Source organism: Solanum lycopersicum, chromosome 3, assembly GCF_036512215.1.
Source record: "Solanum lycopersicum chromosome 3, SLM_r2.1".
NCBI classification, from domain to species: Eukaryota; Viridiplantae; Streptophyta; class Magnoliopsida; order Solanales; family Solanaceae; genus Solanum; species Solanum lycopersicum.
Genome location: NC_090802.1, coordinates 59090395 through 59117467, shown reverse-complemented (window position 1 = coordinate 59117467; position 27073 = coordinate 59090395). Strand labels below are relative to the sequence as shown.

The following is a 27073-nucleotide window of genomic DNA, read 5'->3' as shown; positions in this document are numbered from 1 at the left end:
AAAGAATAAAATCTTTTTAATTTTAATAACATTATTTTTACTTTATTTTACCCTTCGTAAATCATAAATTTTAAAAAGAATCATTTAATTTTGGGCTCTATATTCAATTAGTACTTCCTCTGTTTTTTTTTTCGTAGGTGATTTTTTTTTTCCTAAATGGTTGAATCATATTACTTATTATTTTATAAAAATAATGTATAAATTATCATATTCTTCTTATTATATCTTTGATAAAATGTTAATTAGTCTTTAAAATAATATACTTTGATCAACTCACTAAAATTAATAATCAAATAATATTTATTAGAGTACTTCAAACATTAATTAACTACTCTCTCCATTCACTATTATATAAAATCTAATTTCAAAAATAAACTCATAAATTTAAATAGACATCTAAATATGTTTTAATTTTTAAAATCTAAAATATTTATTATTTATTAAAAAATTAACTTAAAAGTATAGTCAATAAAAATAAAACCTTAAAATTACTTAGTTTCTATTAAAACTGCAATCTAAAAAGATTACATATCAAATGGAACATAGGAGTATGTGATGAAACAGGAAGAAGGGATTAACCAATAACACACCTAACAAAGTGCACCTTAATTTGGATATAAATTAAACCATTATTGACGTTTTGAATATGGAGTACTTCTAGTTCGATAGCGTTAAAAGGAAATAAATAATCTCAAATTATTTATCGTATTTATGTTATACATAACCCTAACTCATTTGCTAGGAATTTTTTTTAAAATTATCTTCACTCATATATTTGTATTAAGATTTATTCCCCTCGTTATTGACGTTTTGAATATGAAGTACTTCTAGTTTCAAAGCGTTAAAAGGACGCTAATAATCTCAAATTATTTATCATAATTATCGTATTTATGTTATACATAACCCTAACTCATTTGTTAGAATTTTTTTTTTTTTAAATTATCTTCACTCATATATTTGTATTAAGATTTATTCCCTTCATTATTGTTTACTTTGTCACAAATTGGGAAAAAGCCGGAAAAATATTTCAACTTAAGTTGAAATTGGTATTACGATATTAATTTTTATGGTGGATCTTTTACTCGAATACTATTTAATAATGTATTCTAAAAGATATAAATGTGTCCACGTGGACACATTACTATTTATAATAATGTAATATTTATATTTATAATTTCCACGTGGACTTATATATAATTTTAAAATACATTATCAAATAGTACATGAATAATAAATCCTTCCAAAATCAATATTGTTAAAATAATCTCGATCAAAATTCAAATGTCTTTCAGACATATTTTTTTTTTCAAAAATCAAATAATGTAGACTTAGCCAAATATTTTAAAAAATGTGTTTATTTATCATATTAATATTTAAAAATTTATTCTACTTTTTTACATATTTCTTGAAAATTTAATTTTTAATATTAAATAGCAAATTATAATATAATACTCCATCCGTCCCTAATTACTTGTCCACTTTTGAATTTACACACCTATTAAGAAAATAATTAATAACATATTGCGTTTATCTCTTTACCCTTATTAATTATAAAGTGATTAAAGTAACTAATGATTTAATTGAGGATAAAATAGATAAAAAAATTAATCCTTTCCTAATTATCAAAATGAAGAAGTAATTAAAGAAAACTATAAAAAAAAATAGACAACAAATTAGGAACAATAAAATTAGTTTTTAAGTCCGTCAAACCAACTCTCGAAAGCATAATATGACAACTAAATGTATCCCCAAGGAGTCATTATCTTCATTAAATTTTTCATTAATTAAGTTGTTTGTAATCTTTAAGTACAATAAATGACTATTGATAATGATGAAAATAATTAAATTTCCTTCAATTATTACTTAATTCATAAATAAAATTTCAATAGTACAATCACTCTTTTTAAATAAAATTTATAATTATTTTATTTTAATATTAAAAATAGACAAATAAAAATAAACGGAGTCGGAAACAATGAGTAAAACCAAAAAAAAATTTGCCCCACGCAGCAATCTACAGTAATACTAGCAACAGCTTTGAGCCACCAAGACCCAAACTAACTGAAACCGTCAGAAAATTAAAATTCCCAAAGTACCCTTTCAGCACCTTCTTTCTCTGCAAAAACTCAAAAAAACACAAACACCGCACTGCAAGTTAACAGTAGAATTTCTGAAAAAAATTATTTGACATGCCACTGTACACTCTTTCTTCAATGTGATGGCGTGTTTTTATCATTTTCACCCCTATACATTAACTGCATTTACTGCTCTGCCACTCACCTCCTTATCCCTACAACAACTAGTTCTAAGTAAGTTGTTTTACTTGGGCTTCAATGAGGTCAAATCTCGTGAACTTCGATGTGCATTTTGTTTATTTTAATTTTTTTTTGCTTCTTCTTCAATTCACAGGTTTTCTGTGTTTTCATGTGTCTGTTTTCTTTCAATTTTTGTCGTTTTTTGGGTTTTTTTTTTAATTTGTAATGTGATAAAGTATTTGTTTACTAATTTAATTTGAACTGAAAGATTCGTCAGTATTAAAAAGTAGTAGTATTGTTTTGGGCTGAGTGATAGAGGGTTATACTTTTCAAAGGGTATATGAGTATTTCGATGTATATGTATGGGAATGTGCTCATGTTGACTGTTGCTTCTTTTTTTCTGTATATACAAAGGTATGTTTTCTCCTTTTGCTATATTTTTTTTTGGTTGTTCAAGTGTTTTTAGGTGAAAATGGGAAATGGGGTTTTGAGTTTTTTTGTTTGAGCAGTTGAAGGGTACTACATTTTGTGAATGTTGTTGCTGGGGTTGAGATCATACGAAAAATAATTTTTTTTTTGGGTATTGGAAAGCATCTTTTCCCTTTTTTTTTTTTTTTTTTTTAGTTCTGTGTAGATGCGGTTTCTATCAATTTTTTAATACACTTTATACTATTGCTTATGAGAAAGTTTGATTCTTTAGTTCATTTGTGAAGCAATTAGAAAAGACTGAAATTTTTACTTTTTTTGTTCTTGTTGAATTCTAGGTAAAAGCTACAGCATTGTTTTCTGGGGTATTTGAAAAACTTCAGTTGTATTGATAACTTTTGAGTAATGGATGGTAGACGGCATTCAGTGGATGTTCCCATATCGAAAACGCTGGTTGCACTAAGAAGAGTGAAGTCACTTAGGGATCCAACTACGAATTCGATTAGCAAGTTCTCTGCAATGGTTGATAAGTTGAATTGGGAAACACATTCAAGTAATGCTATTACTTTAGGATTTGAGAATAGGCAAGAAGTAGGCTACAATGAGGATACTACTGCCCTGGGGGGAAATGGCTCTGTGTTGAATGGCAACCGGGAGGAATATGCAGGGGATCAGGAACTTAACAGCAATAAGGGGAATGGCAAATCGCAGTTGGGTTCGTCTCCAATGGATGCTTGGAATGGGAATGTCGAAATGTCTAACATACACCAACCAAATGAGGTAGAAAGAGGAAATAAATTATCAAGTAAAAGATTAGGTCATTCTTACAGGGATCAAGGAATGGCAATGGCTCGTATTACATCTTCCAACGCCTGGGAGGAGGGCAATGGTTCCAGTAAAGAATCAAATGAAGGTGCAGTGCCGGCAAAAGATGTTTATTATGCAACAAAAAAGAATTGCAAACATAAAAAACATTATAGATCATCTAGAACTGCAGCTAGTAATATCTTCAGTCGTGTAGGTAGTCCGTACTTTTCTGTAAGCGACGCTCCAAACGAAAGCTCAAACCATGTCATTTCACTGTATGGTAATGAAGATGTTGACAATGTGGAATCTGATAACGGTGGATGTGGAATTAGCTCCTGCTGGTTAGGCACCCCCAAGTTTAGGGGATCAAGTCCTCTTACACATATGGAAGAGCGACCACTTTTGTCTGCAGGGATAGGTGAAACACTCTTAGCCATACAGAGACGAAGTTCGACACGAGATAAAAATGGATTTGCTTCACCTTCAGAAAGTCCTAGAAATCTCAGTCGAAAGTGCAGGCCAAAATCATTCAGAGAAATGGTTGGACAGAATGTGGTATCAAGGTCTCTGTTGAATGCTATCTCTAGTGGGCGGATAAATCCATTCTACCTGTTTCATGGTCCTCGTGGTACGGGGAAAACATGTGCATCAAGAATATTTGCAGCGGCATTAAATTGTCTTTCTCCTGATGCTGAGAAACCATGTGGCCTCTGCAGGGATTGTGTTCTCTATTTTTCAGGAAGAAGCAGGGATGTTAAAGAAGTAGATTCCTTGAAAATCAATAAAATGGAGAGAGTTAGATTACTTGTCAAGAATGCAGTGACACCTCCAATTTCATCCAAATTTAAGATTTTTATAGTTGATGAATGCCACTTATTGCGAGAGGAAACATGGACAAGCATTTTAAATCACTTGGAAGAATTGTCTCGGCATGTGATCTTCATAATGATCACCCCTGACCTTGATAAACTGCCTCGTAGTGCAGTGTCACGGTCCCAGAAATATCATTTTTCCAAAATAAAAGAAGTCGATATTTCGAACAGATTACATGAAATTTGTGAGGATGAAGGAATTGATTTTAATCAAGATGCTTTGGATTTCATTGCTTGTAAATCAAATGGTTCAATTCGAGATGGAGAGATAATGCTTGAGCAGTTAAGTTTGCTTGGCAAAAGAATAACAATGCCATTAGTCTATGAGCTAGTAAGTGTTCATTTGTGACTTCCATGTGTTTCCTTTTATATATCCTCATTTTATAGAAGTAACAAGAAGTAATGTTGTGTATTCATCTTCCCTGCAGATTGGTGCCGTCTCTGATGATGAATTGCTGGAGTTGCTGCATCTGGCATTGTCATCTGACACCTCAAATACTGTTAAAAGAGCCAGAGAACTGATGAGGTCGAGAATAGACCCCATGCAATTGGTGTCACAGTTGGCAAATCTGATTATGGACATTCTCGCTGGAAAGTGTCAGAGAAGTGCTTGTGAAGTCAAAGACAGGCTATTCAGCGGACACATTTGTAAGTATAAGGTTCTATTGTTATTTGTCCTTTTATATGTTGCTAAGCATATTCTGCACGTCTCAAATCAAGTTCCTTTTTTGGATAATGACTGATTACTCCAGTGGTATCAGCTGGGATCAGGGGCCACTGATGGGGTGTACTAGCTCCAAATCATCTCTAAGGTTGCTTGTGGCTTGATTAGTTAGGTTGAGATTAGGTTTTAGTTTCTACTTCAGTTTACAAATTCTGGATGAAAATGGACATTTATCTTGCAAGTGCCATATTCATTCAGTGTTAAATTGGTGTTTTCGTCTAAAATCATCTGGCAAAAAATGTGGTCATATTAACTGTTGGTGAGGAATATTTTCTAGCATTCACGCATACATTCTATCCCATTCTGCAAATTATAATAGTGACCAGAGTATGTACTTCTGGACTCAAATCCTTTTTGGTGTACCGCGTGCCACCTTAATACTACTTTAGGGAAGTTTATCAGATAAAGGTATTCAATAAGTGAGAGCATAAAAAGTATCTGCTTAATTCTATCCTTTTTCATTATAATTCAGAATTATAATCTTTGTTTTGCTGCATGACTCATCTTTATTATTCCCTATTATCTGATAATTCTTTGCTCTTACTCATCTACACATTATGTGATGAAGTTCTTTAACGAGAAGTCTAGAACTAATTATGACTGATAGGTATGAAACAAAAAAATAAACTATTCAACTCGACTTTTTTGTTCCGAAAATTATTTTAAGATTGTGTTTTAAATCTCTATGGTGGTGCCCCACTTTTTCGTTGTCTTGGAAGACTGTTATATCTTAAGGATTGCATTTTATTACTGTATATATAGCTGAAGCTGAGAAACAGCAACTTAGTCATGCACTTAAAGTACTCTCTGAGACTGAAAAACAATTGAGGATGTCAAAAAATCAAACAACATGGCTGACTGCTGCGCTTCTACAATTAAGCTCAGTGAGTTCTTCAGTCGATGCCAAAGATGGAAGTTCATGCTTGAGAACGGTATATGAACAAGGTGGGGATGATATGCGTGACACTCTCCTATACTTCTTGTTATTTGGGACAAGGCTAATTTTTATGTTCATCAAGTTCATTGCAGTGGAATTTTGTTTCTGTTGTGTCAGATCCTGATGGTCATCTTTGTAGTACATCATCAACAAGTGAGAGTTTGAAGCACCGTACAAGTTGCGCTTGTGAAAGTATGGAGTCTTGCAAAAGGGGAATGCAGGATGATAAAGAAACTCTGGCTTCTATATGGTGTAAAGCTACTGAAATGTGCGGATCTAATTCCCTTGCGAACTTTTTGAGAAGAGGGAGGTTGTCGTCAATTTGTCTGAAGCAAGGTAGCAGTTCCCTTGCTTTACATCTTATTGCATCATATATATCTTCAGCTTTGCCATCTCTGTGAATACCGTTACCTGATTACATTCTTTTCTTCAATCCAGTGTATAACGTTAGCCACACATGTGTCCCATTTTTTGTAAATGTTGATGCTTCAAATTCTGAGCTTTGTAAACCTCCTTTAATCCAAAGAAGTTGAAATAAGGAGATTTCCTGTAATGAAATGAAGCTAGAATTTTATATCTTTAATGGGTCGTTTGGTGTGAGGGATAAGAATAAAAAGTCTTGGATAAAAAAAAGGGAAAATTTCATATATGGCAAACTTAATTGATTAAATAGCATTATATGGGTATAGTTTACCTAATTACATTCTATGGGTATAGTTTAGTTATTTAGGTATCTTTAATTTTGTATATAACGTTTCTTTTGTTTTTTATTTATACAATTTTATTTTAGAAAAAGTGGTTTGTTACTGAAGCGTTAAATATGCTAACAATAAATTTAGATAATGCCATAATTTAAGGTAAATGTTCAAATTCAATTTTTTTTCAAAAAAAAATAAGTCCTTCTATCTGTTCATAATTCCTTACCTTATTTTTTCCTTTAATCACTCAAAACAAACTGATTTTAAAATTTAGAATTTTCATCCATTCTTTTTCAAGTCGTACTACGAGATTTCTAGGGTTACGATTATGCGATTTTACTTTCTTCCTGCCTTTTCATAAATAATCTGTATATTATGGTTTGTATGAACTTTTAAAGTTTGATATATACAAAAAATTATTTATTTAAGTAAATTTTGTATTCACGTAATTGTATATAGTATATTGCATGTTTAGTATACAAATAGATATTGCCTCATAAGACTTTGTATATATTATCTTAATATACAACCCACTATATACTTAACTTTAGTAATTGATATACAACTAATAAAATATACAATTAAGAACTGTTTCATAATACTTTGTATATATTACCTTAATATACAACCCACTATATACATAACTTTGTAATTTGTCTAAACGACTTTGTATATACTACATTAATATACAAACTTAATATATACTTAACTCCAGTATTTTGTATATAACTACTAAAACATAAAATTATAATATACAATTATATATTAGGCATATTCCTATAACTAAATACAATTGATTTTTGTATATATATACAAAAACAAATATAATAGGAAGCCTTTAATATACAATTCACTACTACCCCCTATTAACTTAGTATACTAGTCATTATATACATAAATTAAATAATTTGTATAAACCAATCGAATAACAGATTCACTCTCCTCTAGCTATGACATTGTTAACAACTTTTTGAACTGTCATTGGGTCAGTTTTTTTCTTGGATCTCAATTCTTCCTTTGATTGTTTATCTTGAACTTGTTTGAATTTTGTCATAGACGCTACATCAACCCCAAAATCTTGAGTTAAATCCATTAAAAACGAGGGTAAATTGTCAACAAAATTGACATGCAATGAAATACCTCTGGTAATACTCATAGGTGAAGATAATTTATCCATTCCGATTTTGAAGAATTTATAATCTAATAAGAATGATTGATTATTTCAACAAAAAAATATGAAAAAAGTAAGAAACAAAATACATATATAATTGTTGAATAAGGAAAAAATAAAAATAATTGATACACGCCTAGATTTTAGGGGTTACCTGAGAAAGTTGAATTCAATTTCGGAGGGAGAAAGTGATTTTTTTTGCCAATTTGAAATTCAAAATCGGATAAAAGTATTAATTATAGGAGAAAACGGTGGAATATGAATAGGAGAGATAATATTGATTTGTATAAAATTATATACAAAATTAAAAAAAAAGTTTTAATACGATTGGTTTAGGAATGAGTGGTGGACCCCATTAATAATAGCAAAAAAAAAACTATAATTATAAAAAGTAAATAAATTAAACTATACCCTTATTATATAATTACTTAGGGATGTTTGCCATCCCTAGTAATTTTCCCTAAAAAAATAGCTTGTTTGGTTGCCATGTTTGGGATAACTTGTGCCACCATTTGTACAATGGTGATGTGATAAACCTTGTTCATGGTGGGATAAGTTATCCCAGGATAACTAGGATAACTTGTTCCCAACCAAGCGAGCTCTAAGAGATAGATCAAGTTTATCCTTTCCTCCTCATTACTCCCACTTGGATACACTCTTAAGGCACCAAATGTGGTTTCTATGGGCAATGATCCCTATTGTTTTTCTGTTCTCTGCTGTCCTTTTAAGAACATTATCAAGCTCTTGACACCTTTAAACCTCCTACTCACTAAATCTATATTTTTATGTAAATCCCTTTGATAAAAAATGAGTCCAAAGAAAGGACAATAGAAATGTATTGGGATTAAACATACTTTGAGTTGAAACGTTTTGTTCCTCTTTGACTGTTTCTCCAACTTCATGATGACAAAATACTTGTTACAAACAAACAGTATGCCTTCTTAATCTATTGAATGTTGCCTTACATAGTTCAACTTTTCTCCCTGTCATGAATATGTTCCAATCCATGGTCCAGGTTGGCAATTGCTGAGCTGGAGTTCTACTGCCCCAAAGACATATCAAAGGCTGAGAAATTGTGGAAACCCATTGCAAATGCACTTCAGCGAACACTATGTTGCAATGTGGAGATCAGAATCAATCTTGTACCCGGCTGGTTCCCCAAAAAGTATTCTAGAATGAAAAGGCTTTCTTATAGACTTTTTAATTGTTCGCTTGGTAAAGCGCATTCCACGATGGAACGTATAAGTAATGCATCGGAAATCTCCGATTCTGCTTCTAAAAGAGTCATAATGGTGGATAAAGTTGTTGAAACATGTTCCTCTGAGTGTTTATCACAAAACTCTCAGATATGTTGTCATGGTAGAGAAATTGTGACCATAAGAAACAGTGATGGAAATGCACTAAGCATTGGATCAGATACACCCCAGATATTATTGACAGATGGTTCCCTGCAAACACATCAGTTAGAATCTGATAGTTTGAAAGAGAGAAGTACTTGCAGATGCCGGGATTTATTTACCATAGAGTCAGAGAAAAAAACAAGCTGTTTTCCTAGAACAGTAGGACTTCTAAAGAGATCAAGGTCATCAAATGCTTCCCATATGACTTTTTCGATTACTCAACCACAAAGCAATTTGGTTCTATCTATTCCCAGCAAGACACCTTGTCAAAGCCACATTCCTTGCAGCAGTTTAAATAATCACTCTTCTGGGGATCTAGATATGTAAGTATTTTACATGTCCGAATAATTTTTCCCATATTTCTTCTTAATACAAGTTCTGTGCTATAATCCTATTTGTGATCTTCCTTAAAAATATATCCATTTGTGATCTCAATTTTTGGTTAGCTTTTACATCTGTGAAACCCACAACTTATATTACCAAGTTCTTATTGGCATTATAACCTAAATCTCAATATGCAATTGGTAATGGACCGGTAAAATAATGGACACCAGAAGATATGGCTGGATCTTGAACTGCTAGATGCCTTGTTTGGCAATTTGTTTTCCGAAATCCTGGAGTGAAACATCTGATTTAGTTCATGGTTTCAGAGTTCCTGTTCAATGAAAGAGTTGTCTGTAGCAATGCCTGATTTACAAACCATTTCTGACTGCCTAATCATTACATGAATCTTTCTATATATTGAACTGCTTTTTTATCAAGATAGCCATTTATCACCAGTATTGTGTTCTTGTTTCCCAATATTAAATATAAAGATAGAATGTTCTCTTCTTTTTGTCAACAGTTCTAAGGAGTCAAAGTCGCGTTATTGGAGAACTGCTCTTTTACCCTTCAGGAAGGTAACCATGGTACCTTTAATTTAACATTTTTATAGACACATGCTTGTACCCAATCAATACCTGTCTTCGAAGTCCCAAGTTCTCTTATGGCTTAACATTGTTGATATCTTTACTATTTATGTTAAGCCAAAAGAGAACGCGGGACTAGTTGCTGATCGAAATCATCATTTAGAAAATCTGTAAAATCAACATCTCCATACATCCAAAAGTTCATACTACTAACCAGTAATGTTCGATAACGCAGGCTTTGCAGCTGAGACATCAGCATGAAAATCCACCCCAAGAATGGATTCTACCTTATTCTGCTGCAAACTAGCCATTGGAAATATAACATAAACAGTGAAAACAACTGATGGTGCAACATAACTTTCATCCATTTTCATGATTTAAGTAAGCATTTTTTGTTACAGTTAGCACTAACAGAAGTCCTAATCCAGAATAACTGTTTAATTAACTTTGTGTATATACAGCCTGAGGATATCTTGGTCTCCTCCACTATATATGTATCAAATTTAAGCTGTGGTTTCTGTGGCCTATAAACTAATGTTAATTTGTTTTTTGGCTCATTTCAAGTCTTTTCTTCTATGTGGGCCAAAAAATTATGGATTGAAATCCATTAGAAATATCAAATGAGTGGTCCATTTATTTTTGTTATAAATCTTTAGTTACAAATTACAAGTACAACTAATTCACGTGAAGACAGTATGATACCCACTTTTTATTTGTACCATTCTTTTTGGTAAAATTGTTTCACCTTTATGATAGGCCTTGAGTTCGATTTTCGATATAGAAAAAATCTTGATAGAAATGTCATCTCTGAATGAGTGTGTGTGATCTAGATTTAGTTAGAGTTCTTAAATAGAATTAAAAGAGAAAATATTTTACGTTAATTTTAACGAGTCTCCAAATTACTAAGGCCGGCAAGTTATTCTTTTTTTATTTAATGAAATAAAAAGCTTGAAGTATAATATAAAAGTTGATATAGTGATTACATATATAAGGACCAGGTTTACACCTTGTTAGACACGGTACAACATCACCCATTTTGTATAAAGTTATGCTCTATTATTTGTCAACGTTGCTAAAAAGTATTCGGACAAGTAATATAAGATGGAGGGAGTAAAATTCTATCGATACAAATTTAAAATAAAAAAAAACTTTTTTCTTACATGTAAAGTATGATTACGTTAAATACAATAAATATTAATATTTTTTATTGAATGCTTCCCTTGAGATTCTCTTACTATTTTTATTATATATTCTTCTTCTAATAAGGAAAAAACATTCCTGCCAAATGGCTTTAATGTTTAATACTATGTTTTTTTTTTATAATATTATATGAACTAGAGGCTAATCACATTAGACTGATAAGGTATATTATAGTTTAAAAAATATTGTTTTAGAATATAGTTTGATTATTTTAATAATATTTTTTTTTAAAAAAAAAATTCACCTTGAAGGAATCTAGTGGCTTTTTTAATGACACCTTGGTCCACATTCCACACTCACACTTTCCTTTCCCTTTAAACAGTCATGCATTCACATAAAGACACTGACTGTTTTTTCTCTCTCTAAAATTTCATCTTCTTCCATGGCTTCTCGCCGGAAAATCAAGAATTCCTTCCGGGAACCACATTATTGATTCACATTCTTTTTTAAAAGAGGGTTGGAAGAAGAAAACAAAGGGTGTTTATAAATGGCGGTGTTTTTAAGGTTTGTTTTTTGTGTTTTATTCTTTGCTTTACTCGGATTGAGTCGTTACAGGGTTTTTTCAGAGCCTACACAGGATAAGCAAGCTCTCCTTGCTTTTCTGTCTCAGATCCGACATGCCAATCGGGTCCAATGGAATTCTTCTGCTTCTGCTTGCACTTGGTTTGGGGTTGAATGTGACCCGAACAACACTTTTGTTTATTCACTGAGACTTCCGGCTGTTGGTCTCGTCGGGAAAATTCCTTCGAACAGCTTAGGCCGGCTGAGTCAACTTCGAGTTCTTAGTCTTCACGCCAATCGTCTATCTGGTTCAATCCCTTCGGATTTTTCTAACCTTAAGCTTCTTCGTAGTCTCTATCTTCAAAAAAATGAGTTTTCCGGCGAGTTTCCCGAGAGTATTCCCGGGTTGACCCGGTTAAACAGGCTGGATCTTTCGTCCAATAACTTCACTGGTACTATCCCTTTCTCTATCAATAATCTGACCCATTTGACTGGACTTTTATTGCAGAACAATAGCTTTACTGGTACTCTTCCTAGCATTAATCCGCCTGGTTTAGTAGATTTCAGTGTTTCGAATAATCAGCTAAATGGGTCAATTCCTACTGCACTTTCCAAATTCCCAGCTTCCTCTTTTGCTGGTAACATTGATTTATGTGGCGGCCCATTGCCCCCATGTACCCCATTTTTTCCTTCTCCTTCACCTTCCCCTGAAACAGAACCAAAAACCCCTCCCTCAATTAAGAAATCCAAAAAGCTATCAACAGCTGCCATAGTTGGAATAGCTATAGGTTCAGCAATTGGGGTTCTACTACTCTTGTTACTCCTTTTCTTCTGTTTAAAACGAAGAAAGAAAGACCCATCAAAGACACAAAAACCTCCGGTAGCATCAAGACCTGCCGGGGCAGTAACAGGGGCAGCGGCTGAGGCTGGTACATCGTCGTCTAAAGACGATATAACCGGTGGTTCAGGTGAAGGGGAAAGGAATAAACTTGTGTTCTTTGAAGGGGGTGGGTATAGTTTTGATCTTGAAGATTTGTTAAGAGCTTCTGCTGAGGTTCTTGGAAAAGGGAGTGTTGGAACAAGTTACAAAGCTGTTCTTGAAGAAGGCACTACAGTTGTTGTTAAAAGGCTTAAAGATGTCGTTGTGCCTCGAAAGGATTTTGAGCAACAATTGGAAGTAATGGGGAAGATGAAACATGAAAATGTGCTACCTTTGCGAGCATTTTACTATTCAAAAGATGAAAAATTGTTGGTATCTGATTACATGCCTGCTGGAAGTTTATCAGCTCTTCTCCATGGTTAGTTAAAAGTAACTCAAAACTTGTTCGTTTTAGTATATTATATCTTACTGCAATTCTCTATCTTGTTTTACTATATTATACCTTACTGCAATTCTCTATCTGTTATATCTAAAATTTGCTCTCAAACACTTTTGAGTTCCATTTTTTCACCAAAGTTTTAAAACTTAAATGGCAATAAAGATAGCCGCATTCAATCCTTTGCTAGATTTTAGGGACTTTGTTCTGATTCTTGAAGAGTTATAAGGGGGTTAGGTGGGTTTATAGGTATGAAAAAGATTGAATTTTTATTTTGTTTCTTTTTTTGGAAGAATAAATGGGGCTTCAATCTATACACGTGCAGATCATGTACACATTGTAACCATAGTTTTACAGCCCTTCTGAACTGGCATTGCATTATTGTTTCACTCAATTATTGAAGTTTGGTACCACTTAATATACTTCTTTAGTACATTTATTGTCAATTCAACCGCAAATTGCGCTTTTTGTTTCTATAATTCCTTAAGCTACAGAACATTCTTTTTTGAGAGAAATGGAACAATGACCTCTTTTGTTAAGCTTTACTTAAATCGAGAGCATATCAGAAATAATCTCTTTATCTTAACAGACACACTTGTTAGATTACACTTTTACTTTCTTTTATATGAAACGAACGTTACAAAGCAACAGACCACCATGATGGTCAACATACCTTCTTTTTATAAATGAGTTTAAAAAGTGGAAAAAGAAGGCTTCTTTCTTGTTCAAAGATTTACCTTTTATTTTGCTACATTGCTTGTATCTATCTATGCCTTAAAGTCTCTGCTCCATGTTTATCAATTTTTTGCCTCAATCAACAAACTACCTCTATTATTTTAGTTATATATATATATATATATTTTATTATACATGGGGGGAAATGGGGGAGGGAATAACAAAGTGTTGTGGAGTTTGGTGATATCAAATATATTAGTTAAATATTAATCTTTGGTTTTCTAACCCCACAATTTTCAAATCATGATTTTAGTAGTAATTGTTGTAAGCTTAAACAATACTTATATACTTAAAAAGCTTATATTACTTTGGCTTTAAGCTATTTGGTGGTTATAACTGTCTGATCATTATTCATCTAATCTTGATTCTTTTGCTTTACTTTATTCATCATTGCTTCTTGCTGTCCCCCATTTTTCTTCTTTTGTTGAAATAACGTGCTGCTTTACTCTATTGTCCATTGATTCTTGCTGTCACCCATTTTCTCCTTTTTTTGGGTGAAGTAAAGTGCAAAAGAAAACCTAATAATACACTGTGTACTCTTGAGTCTTGAGTAGTTCAACTGCTTTGAATTAGAATCCAACTTATTAATTTGCATTGACATTAGTTTCTTAACAACTTAATAAGTGTAATCGTACGAGTGAGGTCTGACTTTTGAGTAGGTAGGATGTACGCTGAACTTATCCTTACCTTTGATCGTCGTTGGTTTGTTGTCTAATAAGAATGTTTACTTGTGGTTAATTCTTATAGGTAGTAGAGGATCAGGGCGTACGCCACTTGACTGGGATAGTCGAATGAGGATAGTGTTAGGTGCAGCAAGAGGCATTGCATACCTCCATATTTCAGGAAAAGTTGTACATGGAAACATCAAGGCTTCGAATGTTCTCCTTAAACAAGATAACCAAGATGCATGTGTATCCGACTACGGATTGAACCCTCTATTCTCCACCTCTGCACCAGTTAACCACCGTGTTGCAGGATATCGTGCACCTGAGGTTCTTGAAACTAGAAAAGTCACCTATAAATCGGATGTGTATAGCTTTGGAGTGTTAATGTTGGAGCTCTTAACGGGTAAAGCTCCAAACCAAGCTTCACTAGGTGAAGAAGGCATTGATTTGCCTAGATGGGTCCAAAGTGTTGTAAGAGAAGAATGGACCGCGGAGGTGTTTGATGTTGAACTAATGCGATACCATAATGTGGAAGAAGAGATGGTACAACTACTTCAGATAGGTATGGCATGTGTTGCTACCATGCCAGACCAAAGACCTGCCATGACCGAGGTGGTTAGGATGATCGAAGAAATGAATCGTGGTGATACAGATGATGGTCTTAGACAATCCTCCGACGATCCCTCTAAAGGTTCTGAAGGCCAAACACCTCAGGAGTCTAGAGGTTCACCTCATGGTGTTACACCATAAAAAGAAAATTAATCATAAAAATGGATGGCTTGATTTGTCAAAAATTCTCAGAAAAGCCTAAAGTAAATTGTATTAGATTCTTAGGTGGGGAGCCTTTTTATGTGTTTTTATTTTATTTCATTTTTTTTCTTCTTCTTGAAATTATTATTTTGAGAAAATTTGTGGAATGATTTTTACAGATGGTTAGTTGAGAAATTTGAATATTTCAGTTGGAAGTGATTGGGAAATTGACCTTGTGAGTTTAAAAAAAATCATGTGATTCTTTTGGTATAAAAAGCTGTTGATTTACACATCCCATTATTAGTTTAATATTTGTCAACTAGCAATTCAAAAGGTTACATCTTGGAATTCTAAGAATTTGTGAGAGGTGGTAGTACTAATAATATTTTAATATAAGATTAGGTGGATTTGGTCTGACTGCAAGGTGTTAAATCACATGCACTTCATGGACTCTATGATTTTTTTTTAATTTTCTTAATTTTCGTTCGATATTTGATATCTATTTAAAATTCTAATTAATTTAAATTTATATTGTATATGATTCGTTGGAAGAAATACTCCTAACTAAAGGTTTATATTAAAAATGAAATAGATGATTGTTGATGGTTGTGTGTGGGTCGGTAATTTTATATTTGTTAAGGCATCTTCAATCTTACTCTATTTTATTGTCCAAATATAGAGTTATTTATTTTTTCAGATAATTAATTTTAATTCAATACTTTATTTTACTCTGTGGATTTTTTTTCTCTCTCCTCAATTTATATTATTATTTTTATTTCATCTTATTTCATAATATAAATTCCTTATTTCTTCTTCAATAATTACGTTATAATTTTCATCTGATATAATATTTTATTTTTTTAAATTTTTTATTCAAATCAGAGATTTTCATTTAATCACCATTTTCGTCGTTGGAGTTGGAACCTCTACGACATCGTGAATTGGTGCATTAAGATCATGTTCACCCTTAATTATCACGTTGTGCAGTATAATGGATGTAGTTATTATTCATGTAACACTTCATTTCCTCAAAAAACGTGACAGTCCTATAATAATTGTAAAACATAATTGTAAAACTCCGAATGCATGCTCAACATCTTTTCGGCATGATTCTTGTTTCATTTCAAATTAATTATTATGTTATGTATTGTATTTCATCTTGTATTTAAATTAGTGTTATGTATTATATTATTATGTTGTATTTAAATTATCATATTGCGTATTTTATTTTTAAATTAAAATTTTCATCTCATCGTATTTATTATGTTCATTCTTTATAATGAAAATTAATAATAAATTCAAATCATATCATTAATGAAAATTAGAAAAAAATAAAATACTATTAATTCTGGATGAAAGTACTATATATTAAATGATATATTTTTTAAAAATATTATATTACAATTAAAAATAAGTATGAATATTATATATTTAATTAATATCATTATATGTAAAATAATATGCTAATTAAAAAGTAATAGAAATAATAATAAAATAGTGAAAAAGTAAAATAGAGTGTGAAAAGTTTGGAGAACTAACATTCACATATCTATATTTAAAGAATTATTAGTGATATAGAGATGGATTGGAGTGTCCATTCTCTATTTTACTCTATATATAAAGACGGATTGAAGATGGTCTTAATGCACACATTTTTATAGAGAAAATTGTAGAAATAACAAAAACTAATAAACGTACTTTATAGTTATAGTTCCATTTGCTATTGAAATGACGATTTGTATATCCTTGTCATATTTCGCTTGCAAAAAGACAAATAAAGTAAATACATACAAATTTTGTATTTATATATTTAGAGATTTTACAGAACTCCATTTATATTTCGTTTGCTAATATACAAAAATATTAATTTATTAGAAATATTTCATAAATCATATATAAATAATTAGGATAAGCATACTGAATTTATACAATAAAAAATGAAACTATACAAATTTAAAATCTATAGCTACGAATTAAAAAAAATTATACTGTATAGTACCTACCTAATATATGGGCTAAATATTTGTTATTCCCCGTAATTTTTTCTTTTTGCTAAAATTTGGTTAATTTTGATACAAAATTTTAAAAAAATAAAATAAAAATTAATAAAGTTAAAAAAAAAAAAAAAGGTACCAAAATATATAAGAAAACTGATCTTTTTTAATCTCTTGAAAAAAAAAGAAGCTGACTGACTGGCAGATATAAGGATGACATAAGCATTAGCAATTAATGTCATCATTAAGTATAGAATTTTAGACAAAATCAAAGACAATTTTTTAAATATCTATTCCTTTGATTCAATGTGATAAGTATTATAAAATGAAATATAAAAAGGAGAAAAATGCATATTTTTTCAAAAAAAATTGCAAATAAAAAGAAATACTCCTTAGATTTTATTTTTAATTTTTAACACATCAAGAAAAACTATATTTTTTTCTCTATTCTTAATATTAGTTCGTTCTTCTTAAATAATTTCTTAAGATCTAAAAATTATACATTATTTTTTAAAAAACTTAAAATTACTAAAAACTGTAAAATATAAAGTGCACAAAATAAAAGTGAACTGAGGCATGAGGGATTATATGGTAATTTTCACTTAGATATGTGAACAAAAGTGTTTTGTTATCGACACGAGACAACTCACGTATTTTCATCTGGATATGTGTGTATAATAGATATTCTATTTCTCTGTATTAATTTATTTGTATAGTTTTAATTTCATATGAAATTTACGAAAATAACTATGACTTTTGAATTATATAATCATACGCCAAAAATTACTGCAGAATCCTATCTCTAAAAGCATTGTCAAAAGAGATAAAAGTAGTACTTCATTTGAAGTTGAGACAAACAAAATCTACTTCTTAAAGAGTTTGAATACTAAAGAAGCAAACATAAAATAAAACATTTCACTTTGTTTTGCTTTTTTATGTCTTACACTTTCTCCTATTATAGCATCTACAAGTAGAAATTGCACTCAAAACTAAAAAGATAAATTCAATTTTCCCACTTAACACTTTCTTTCACTTGAATTCAAAGAAACAACACCTATTAGTCAGTACTCGTGTTGGGTCCCCACTAAAATTCTAGAGCTCTCAAAATGGGTTTTGCCGCTAGGCCAGGCAATTCAATTTTTGAATTAATTGAGGTTGGACATAATACTTTCAGCCCATTTAGAGATGAGTTTTTTTTTAGTGCAGCCTCATTTGGCCCATCCCGCAAGCCTCAGAGGTTAGGTCGCAGGCTGTGGATTTTAAAAATATTTATTATATATATTTTAAGTAGTGTATTACTTGTTAAGATTTCATCAATAAGTATTTTTGATATATCAATGTAAAATCAAGACTATATTTTTTACATACCTTTTACATTTTAGAGTCATTAGCCCACTAAATTTTCTTATTAACCCAAATCTATTACTCCATTATAAACTTTGACCTCTTTTACTTCCGTTGTTATGCCCAATTTTTCACTTCTCCTTTACAGTCATGTTTATGAAAATAGTGATCACCTAATGTTTTTTGCTCGGATGAAACTTATGAATGTTGTATCCTGACCATTTTGTATTTGTTTTGTAAATATATACTAAAGTATGTGTAATTCATCAACGTTCGTATTCTCTCAAAGAGGAAAATGTTATCCGTTTTTTGGTTGAAGAGTTAACCCGTCCCAATTTGTGGCCCGCTTACGGCTGAGTTGAGCTGCTATTTTATACGCCCTTTACTCAAAAGAATAAGCCCAACACAATCCATTATACTCTAATCCCTTAGGATTGAGTTGAGCTGGGTCAACCCATTTTGACAGCTCTACCAGTATCAATTATCAATTATGGAGAGGAACGATGTCTTTCACGACTAACATAGTCGTATGAGACTTCTTTATATGACAAAAAGCAAACTCATATCTTACCTTTTTGGTTCGCATTTAAAAAGCTTCACATCTTTATCTAAATTGACTGTTTGTCCGAACAATATAGTCCCGTCAATTCATTCTGAAGTGGTGCTTTGAAATTGCATGCAGCACTCTCATTCAAACTTGAACGGTGCACCAATTTCGACATTAGCTCACAGTCCTGCATTTAGTGAACCTAGTCAAATGTTTACTTGGATCCCACCACAAATCCACAACAGGACAAAATTTGTGCTTTAAATTATATCAACGAAGGTTTTCAAATGGCTAAGCGATCTGTCGAAGCTGTGGGATGTCAAAATACATTGGTGCGGAGTATTTTAATTCCTTGTCCACTCTTTCTAGTGCTTTCTGAAAAACATAAAGCTCAAAATTCGAACCTCTCATTTAAGGACAACAAAATAAAGACAGGTTGATAAATTAAGTCCAGCCAATCCCCAACACACTTGAACAGAGAGATTGGCTCTGTTTGTTGTCTATCTGAACTTGGACTTTTTGTATGTTAAGATTAACTAGACCATATTAGGCCGTTGAGGGAGCAGAAGGTTATAAAACTTATCATGCAAGAAGAAGTGTTTTCCCTTGCTATCAACAGCTTTCTTCCACCCACACCATCCACCATTCACTATTTTCTTGATATCATCACTGCCGGTATAATGAGGATCCAGTATAAGGAAAGCACAATCTCCACTTGCATCGTTATAATCCACACCCAGGAGAGTGTAGGCAAGAACACCACCACCTGAAGGCATGCTAAAATGCTAAGTTTTCTGATTTAAGACTGAAGTAGGTCTGACAATAACCACTTCATGTACAAGTCAAAAGCATAATATAGTAACTGTATGACCTACCAATCATGATAGGAGTTCCTTGATTCTCAAAATGCAATGCCAACTCTCGGCACTTTTCAGGAAGCTCAGCTCCAGATCTGACATTTATGATTTTGCAACTAGCCTATCCACAACAGTAATTTAAAGGGTTAATACATAGTTAACTCCCTGACCTTGTAGCTAAATCACTTTAATACACCCCAGTATCATGGGGGACCCTTTTACACACCAAACATTTCACCAAGTGTGTGTATAGACCCGTGAAATTGAGGTGTATAAAAGGTTGAACCAGTTTTGTAAAGCAATGAAATTGAGAAGTTTAAAGGGGAGTACAATTAACAGCTAAAGAACGAAAAAAGATAGTCAAAAGCATAAAATTTATCTAAAGCAAAACTCAATAGGTATTTTATTAACACTTCAAGATAGGCTCAAACTTACTCCAATTAGTTTATCCAACACAAAACTCAGTTCAATGGCTCCAATCCATTCACGTGACCCTATAAATGAAGGATCTTTGTCACCAATCTCTACAAGTGCCTGTTGTATTTCCCTGAAAGAATGTGCAATTCACTTTCAGAACAATAAATTTTTACTGAAGATATGATGTTCATTTAAGATTACATAAGCACATACTGCAGTGTGATTACTATAGATTAGTTGACGCTTTTAGTAGAAATTTGGAGCTCTATTTATTTCACTGCAAAGTAATCAGTATGTCTTTGCTAAGTTGTGAAGGTGGACCAGTGATGTCAAAGGGGCACTTAAGCCCTGAATTGAGGATCAAAACGTGTTGAGCGCTTCGCCTCGCCTCACTTCGCTTTATGTACGCTCAAGTGTCGTCATCAAAGTTCTTAGGCATACTTTTCCTTGCCAATGAGCCTCTTCTAAAGAGGTTACACTAAACAATTGGTTTATCACTTTATCATAAAAATATTCAATTTCTTGGTCAATATATTTGCAATTCATGTTTATAATTATTACTCTTGGGCTAAACATATGTATTTCTCCCTTGGCGCCTTTTTGCATTAAAAGCCCACGCTTTATTTGCAGTTTGAACTTAAAGCCCCAGCATATTTTAGAGCTTTTTTACGCTAATCGCCTTTGAGAACACTGAGGTGGACCTGCATGCTTAATATGTATACTCTCCTTTTCATTATCTATCTTGGTTTGACTAGGCATGGAGTTTAAGAAAGAAGAGAAGATTTTTAAATTTTGTTCTCAAACTAAGGATATATATAATGTACAGAAGTGCTCTTTGAACTTGTGGTTTTAAACAGTCATGTGGGATGAAATTAAAGACTTATCTTTTTTATTTGTCCCAAAAAGAATGACATCTTTCTATATTTAGCAACAATTTAACTTTAAGCTACTCATTTACCCTTAATAAGATGATTTATAGCCATAATTTTTTTGTGGATTGATTTAGACCACAATTTCCAAAAGTCTTTTTTTTCTCTTAAAACTCAATGCTTAGCCAAACACCTTCATATGAATTGGGACAGATGGGGCAGTAATAGAAGGTGACATTCTTTATAAACAGACTAAGAAAGGATAAAACAAACACAGAGATTGAAACAGAGTCACTATTATTTATGAAGATAGAAATCGGCTTCCTTTGTCGGAACAGCGATGCTATCTGCAAGATAGTAAGTCACATTGTACTCGCTTTTACAGTGGAAACTGGAAAGAGGCTATAACCTATAAAATGGATTTGTTGTAATCCTCCTTTAACTCTCTTTTAAATCACCCTAATAACAATTTTCATCAAACCAACTAGCCCGTATTCCAGTGCTCTATTTTGAAGCGAATGCAAATGGAGTGTTTTAACATCTATATCTAGCAGTTTCTTGTTATGAAAACAGAGCTGTGAGCTAAGGAAAAAAACACTGAGCAAGCATGTATAATTAGTACTGACCTAAGGCATCAAACGAAAATACGTTCAGGCAAACTAATCACCTACAAAAAGACACTTTAATCACTGTAGCTAAAGGATCTACATGATACCTGTGTGACGGGACATCAATTGAAGTGTAATTTTGCAACTTGAACCATGAAATGATTGTTTGCAGAGAGCGGTAAGCACAGCCCCAACCCTGTGAGGTATATAATGGTGACTATTAAATAAGCTACCTAGCTAAGTATTACTGTAATCTAACAGTAGCAATGTAGCATTTCTCAATCCATCAACCAATAACATACTATTAGATTTTTTTTTAAAAAAAAAGAAAGTGGAAGTGGAAGTGAAAGTGAAAGAAAAGCTTCAGAACCAAGGAAAACAAAATACAAATTAAAACTAAGTACATACATATGAAAGTTTGCATACAATGAACAGAAAGGAGATTTCTTGAACCAAAAAGTACAGCAAGCAAATTGTATAACAATGTTCAACATATGACGGTGCCCAGTAAAATTTCACCTATGGAGTCTTCAAAAAAGAAATTATTACCGAGTCATCAAGTCCCTCATGGAGGTAATGGTAGTACTGATAAGAACCTTGAACCAGAGAAGCCACACCTCCAGAAACTGCAGAGGGTATGACAGTGTTAGCACAAATAAAAATTACGATTCCGTAGTGGGTAGGCAAAAGAGGAAACAAAAAACTACTCACCACCACTACTTGGTATCGTCAAATGTACATCCTTGAGAAAAGAAGAACCTGATAAGGCCATAACATGATGGAGAGCGTTCTAAGCATGAGTAAACAGACATGTTAAACATATGTATATATAATTCTGACACCTCACCTTTCTGGACTAAGCTGCTACTATGTTTCTTTCCTACTACATCAATGGCATTTGAAATTCTTAGAAGAGGGCGATCAAAAGGTAAACCAAGTCTCAAATGAAGGGATCTTCTTGTTTCAACTGCCATAAAACAAGCCTTGTCAGACCACATTTTTAGCTAAATGATAATTAAACATTCACAGTTATTCCAAGCTTCAAGAGGTTTCACCTTGCTTCAGTTCTGTTTCACCATAACTAAGTTCATATAAGACTGTAATCGGATGTAAAATTCCTGGAGGAAGGAAGTGATATGGATGCAACTGCAAGAAAATTAAGAGCAGCACCAGTTAACTTCTGGGAAATTCAAGAGTGTTGCTAGTTTAACAACGTACAGGAAAAGTTGTTTGAAGGTAAGTAAATTCATAAGTTCAAATGAATAACAAACTATTTTTCAATAAGAAGAGTTATTACTTGAAGTCACAAGAAACATTAAGTGAAGGACTCCGAAGACCCAAGAAAGATGCATAATATTGTACCAAGAATAAAACTAGATGAAGTAAAATGAAAAGTAAGTGCTGCTGTCCATTTCCCCTATTTGTTATTTATGTTCTCTCTTAGACCAGTTTATGTTGAAATTAATGGAATTAGCGCCCAGTAAACTGTATATGTTCCTCTATACTGGACACTATCCTCATATTTTTCTAACCTACTCTATTGAACTACTCTTTTCCTATTTCAGAAATTTCAAATTACATATACACAACTAACTTTCCAGAGTGCCACCAGAAAAACTTTATCTAAAATCCAACTCAACATGAAATTTCTAAAATACTGTAACTTCTTACTGAACAAATGTTTGAACGATGGAAGAATGATTAGACAACAGAAATTTCTCTGAAGAAAACCAGACAGTATAGCTTTTCATTTATTTACCAACTCTAAAGAAAGTCCAACTTTACAAGATATCTCCGTTGGTTGCATACTTTGTAGCTACACACAACCTGCCCTAGTTAAATACTAGTATGTTACTACTAACACTGAACATAATATGTGATGAATCAAGCCTGCCCACATCCCAAGCAACCTCAACACCAAATTAATAAAAAGAAGATACTTCAAAACTGAAGCACCCAACAAAGTGGAGAAATGACATAATGTGCTCACCTCTGGATGCCCTTTTAAAAGGTCGGGAATATTAACTTTCCTCATGGAGTGTAACTGGTCAACTAGTGCAGGGATGACCAACTTTGAAATGCCATAAGACAGTGACAGATCTTTCGACGCATAACAAAGCACTTCTAGTTTATGACCTATGACCAGAAGTTGAGTTTCTTGGGTGGCTGAAAGAAAACAATTCACCAACTGATTAGGGGACCACAAACTAGACCAAGTTATTCTCATCTATATATCCCCACAAAAGCAGGATAAATAAAAGAAAGGCCAAATTATCTGTTAAAATATCATTACCTGGATAATATTCAGCAATAGGTGCAGAAGGTTTCACAGAATTCATTGATTTGTTAAGCAGAAAGCTAACTTGGATTTTATCTGCACTCTAAACAGCAAATATTTTAAAACAGTTGTATACATGCCCACAACGAATTGAAGGAAATTAAATACAACTTCCAGTTTTAAAAAACTCAATTTCGGTAGGTTGTTGCTTGGATTGAAGAAATCACATTTGCACTTTGACTATAATAGTATTTGAATCTTGAGGTGAAATATACCTCCTCTATTGAAGAAAATGAGGTAATAACTTTGCTCCTTGAAGAGAAGTGTGAACATAACAAAGCTTTTGTATCAGAATCTTTAAGTTCAGAGAAAGAACTTGAACTATCTGTGCTCAGTTCTGAACCACGAAGAACAATAGCACCAGAAGTTTCATTTAAAGCTTCTATTAGGCAAGTAACTTGTGGATCTCTGAATTTACTAGCAACAGCATCAGCTGCACGCATATATATCTCATGTATATCTGTTAAATAAAACAAGCTAAAGTCAGCAACTAGGAATTGCAAGGCTGTGGAAGCACATCTTACACACTACTACCTCTGATATGTAGGAAAGCAAAGCCTAAAAAGATCACTTTGTTTTGATGCATAAAAATCTATTTTAGGTACCTAGAAGAGTTGTAATCACTAATTCAATACAAAGAAACACATAAAGATAATAGAGATCTCTTCATTTAGATAATGCTTATTCATAAATTCTTCGGTTGTGAAATTGAAGCAATGGAACTAAAAAGTTGCAAAAATGATGATAGAGAAATGGCATGTCTTGGTTGCCGAATCTTTCTAGATATTTCTCAGCTAGAAACAAAAAATCTTTTTTTCCTCCCTAGGAGTTATCCACCTTGCTCAATTTGTGACTTGAATCAACACTCACAAATGGCATTCTAGTACTTGATCAAAAGGAAAGAAAAACTCAAGGATGGTATTCCTGGACAAATTCTTTCTTGATTTGATAACTACAATTGGTCTCAACAGGCTTATCGTTCACCCTCATTAAAGGTACCACTGAAGGATCAAACTTGAATTGTTAACAGATTAAGACTTAAAAGAGAATCTTGCAATTTTCCGTTTTTCTAAAATCTACTAGCTAGTATCCATCTCTATATATACATCTACTGTTAATTTAACAGAATCAACTTTCATGACCATAAACAGCCAATTCAGGAGACATTCAACACTGGTATACTACCAATACTCACTCCGGACATCTGAATTTGAGAAAAGGAAAAGCACATAGAAAACATACTATAATTATCCAGGAAGAGGCTAGAATAAAAAGTTGAACTTAATGGTGTCTCGTAAAACATGGATGAGTTAACAAATAGAGATATGAACGGACTATGAATTTATGCAGGGGGAATTAAGGAAGCACTCACCGTTAGGTTTGCTTGGCTGATAATATAAAGGCAATTTTACTTGCAAAGCACAATGGAGCAAACAACCTCTTTCCCAAACAAACTTTTCAGGATTGTCTTCATACACAATTGAACTAACACTCTCAAGACTATCCATTTTTCCATTCCTGGACACGAAAAAACGAACATCCTTAGCGTTATTCAAATCCACCACAGCCCCGATCAGCTCCAGATTCCCCAAATTTGCATCACTGGACAAACTTTTCCACAAATTACAAGCTGCATTAATCGCCTCCTTCGCGATTTTGTCAAAATTACAGTCTTTTTCGACAATTAAAGCTCCAATAACTTCAAAACCCTTGGGGAGCAATGTTCTTATATCATCTTTCAATAAAAAACAAAATAATACATAGTTAAAATCATACAGAGATAAAAGCCGAAGGAAAGCAACTAGCTAAAATTAGACTGTGTTTACCTGATTCTTTAGCGAAATCCGGCGATAGAGAATTGGAGGAGGTAGTGTGGATACATCGGAAAGTAGAGATAACGGTGTAGCGAGGGAAGAATGGAGAGCCGATGAGCCATTGAATACCCGATTCGTTCCTGATAATCTGGAACCTCCGGCAGAGGATCCGAATAGCCGGGTCCTGGTTTTCGCTAGCCATTGACTGAAATTCGGAGTTTGTTTACCGGCGTTCAACTGAGCAGCAAGCCGAAACTTGCGAGTTCCAGGTGACTTAATAATTTTCTATTTATTAATGATGGTTTTTGAAAAGGAAAAATTATATTTGTAATTAGCAAAAATCCTAAAATAATATATTATTCTGAGAGAAAATAAAACCTTGTTAAATTGGGTCAACCTAGTAGTTTTGAGCATTTATGATCTTTACCTAACAAATTGTATGTTCAAATTATGTAATATTTTTTCTTAAAAGAATATTGTATCCTCAAATTTATCAGTTAAAAATTAACACCCTCTGAGATCAATTGCGATTGTTCAGTTGTTTATCAACATTCTTTCTCTTAGTTGCTTGCTTTACAGTGACATATGTGGTACTCCAATATATTTCTTTCATTAACTTTTACTTGTTCAATTTGAATTTTACACATTTCAATTTTATTGTTGATTGTGAGAAATAATTTGAGAAATAAATAATTAATATTCAGACTAACCAACTGATGGTGTAGGCTCACTTGTGTAGAAAAGCAAATAGTAATGACTCTTATTATATTAAGGGAGTTTTGATCATCACTGATACTGTTTTAATGTAATGATTCTTCTTGTCATTTTTGTGTTTTATTTTCTGTGCATTGTTTAGGGCGTTTCTATAGCGATCCCAAGTCATTTATGATTTGCTGGGACTGACAGTTCGGTCATCTGGT

The 27073-nt window shown here is 32.6% G+C and overlaps 3 protein-coding genes across 4 annotated transcripts; 2 read left to right on the top strand and 1 right to left on the bottom strand.

The window, feature by feature from the left end:
• Positions 1-2325: 2325 nt before the first annotated feature.
• On the top strand, positions 2326-10847 carry LOC101254779 (protein STICHEL-like 2). The gene is made up of 8 exons (XM_069295245.1): positions 2326-2669; positions 3020-4691; positions 4789-5008; positions 5847-6029; positions 6139-6359; positions 8907-9613; positions 10135-10189; positions 10434-10847. The coding sequence occupies exons 2-8, from the start codon at positions 3087-3089 to the stop codon at positions 10503-10505; spliced, it is 3063 nt and encodes a 1020-aa protein (XP_069151346.1). The 5' UTR covers positions 2326-2669; positions 3020-3086; the 3' UTR covers positions 10506-10847.
• Positions 10848-11657: 810 nt separating this feature from the next.
• LOC101255081 (probable inactive receptor kinase At2g26730) lies at positions 11658-15655 on the top strand. Its single transcript, XM_004236257.5, has 2 exons — positions 11658-13197; positions 14698-15655. Exons 1-2 carry the CDS (start codon positions 11886-11888, stop codon positions 15363-15365), a joined length of 1980 nt encoding a protein of 659 aa, XP_004236305.2. The 5' UTR covers positions 11658-11885; the 3' UTR covers positions 15366-15655.
• A 3980-nt stretch (positions 15656-19635) lies between these two features.
• LOC101255383 (probable Ufm1-specific protease) lies at positions 19636-26592 on the bottom strand. 2 transcript variants are annotated; one of them, XM_010320738.4, is made up of 13 exons: positions 26166-26592; positions 25712-26074; positions 24555-24799; positions 24295-24382; positions 23992-24167; positions 23057-23147; positions 22849-22968; positions 22713-22760; positions 22551-22627; positions 22109-22197; positions 20543-20654; positions 20126-20228; positions 19636-20016 (listed from the first exon to the last, which is right to left on the bottom strand). In XM_010320738.4, exons 1-13 carry the CDS (start codon positions 26353-26355, stop codon positions 19787-19789), a joined length of 1932 nt encoding a protein of 643 aa, XP_010319040.2. In that variant the 5' UTR covers positions 26356-26592; the 3' UTR covers positions 19636-19786. The 2 variants fall into 2 exon arrangements, with proteins under 2 accessions (XP_010319040.2, XP_069151345.1); XM_069295244.1 differs by having other exon boundaries at positions 22713-22770; positions 22850-22968; positions 26166-26461.
• Between the last annotated feature and the right edge of the window lie 481 nt (positions 26593-27073).

Excerpts from the sequence above, each read along its gene's own strand:
- LOC101254779 (XM_069295245.1), top strand. The coding sequence starts at position 3,087 with ATGGATGGTAGACGGCATTCAGTGGATGTTCCCATATCGAAAACGCTG. Across the intron at positions 6,030-6,138 it reads GAGAACGGTATATGAACAAG|ATCCTGATGGTCATCTTTGT; the intron begins GTGGGGATGATA and ends CTGTTGTGTCAG. Across the intron at positions 6,360-8,906 it reads CAATTTGTCTGAAGCAAGGT|TTGGCAATTGCTGAGCTGGA; the intron begins AGCAGTTCCCTT and ends CCATGGTCCAGG.
- LOC101255081 (XM_004236257.5), top strand. The coding sequence starts at position 11,886 with ATGGCGGTGTTTTTAAGGTTTGTTTTTTGTGTTTTATTCTTTGCTTTA. Across the intron at positions 13,198-14,697 it reads TTTATCAGCTCTTCTCCATG|GTAGTAGAGGATCAGGGCGT; the intron begins GTTAGTTAAAAG and ends TAATTCTTATAG.
- LOC101255383 (XM_069295244.1), bottom strand. The coding sequence starts at position 26,355 with ATGGCTAGCGAAAACCAGGACCCGGCTATTCGGATCCTCTGCCGGAGG. Across the intron at positions 26,075-26,165 it reads GGATTTCGCTAAAGAATCAG|ATGATATAAGAACATTGCTC; the intron begins GTAAACACAGTC and ends TTTTATTGAAAG. Across the intron at positions 22,198-22,550 it reads ATGAGGGACTTGATGACTCG|GGTTGGGGCTGTGCTTACCG; the intron begins GTAATAATTTCT and ends TATACCTCACAG.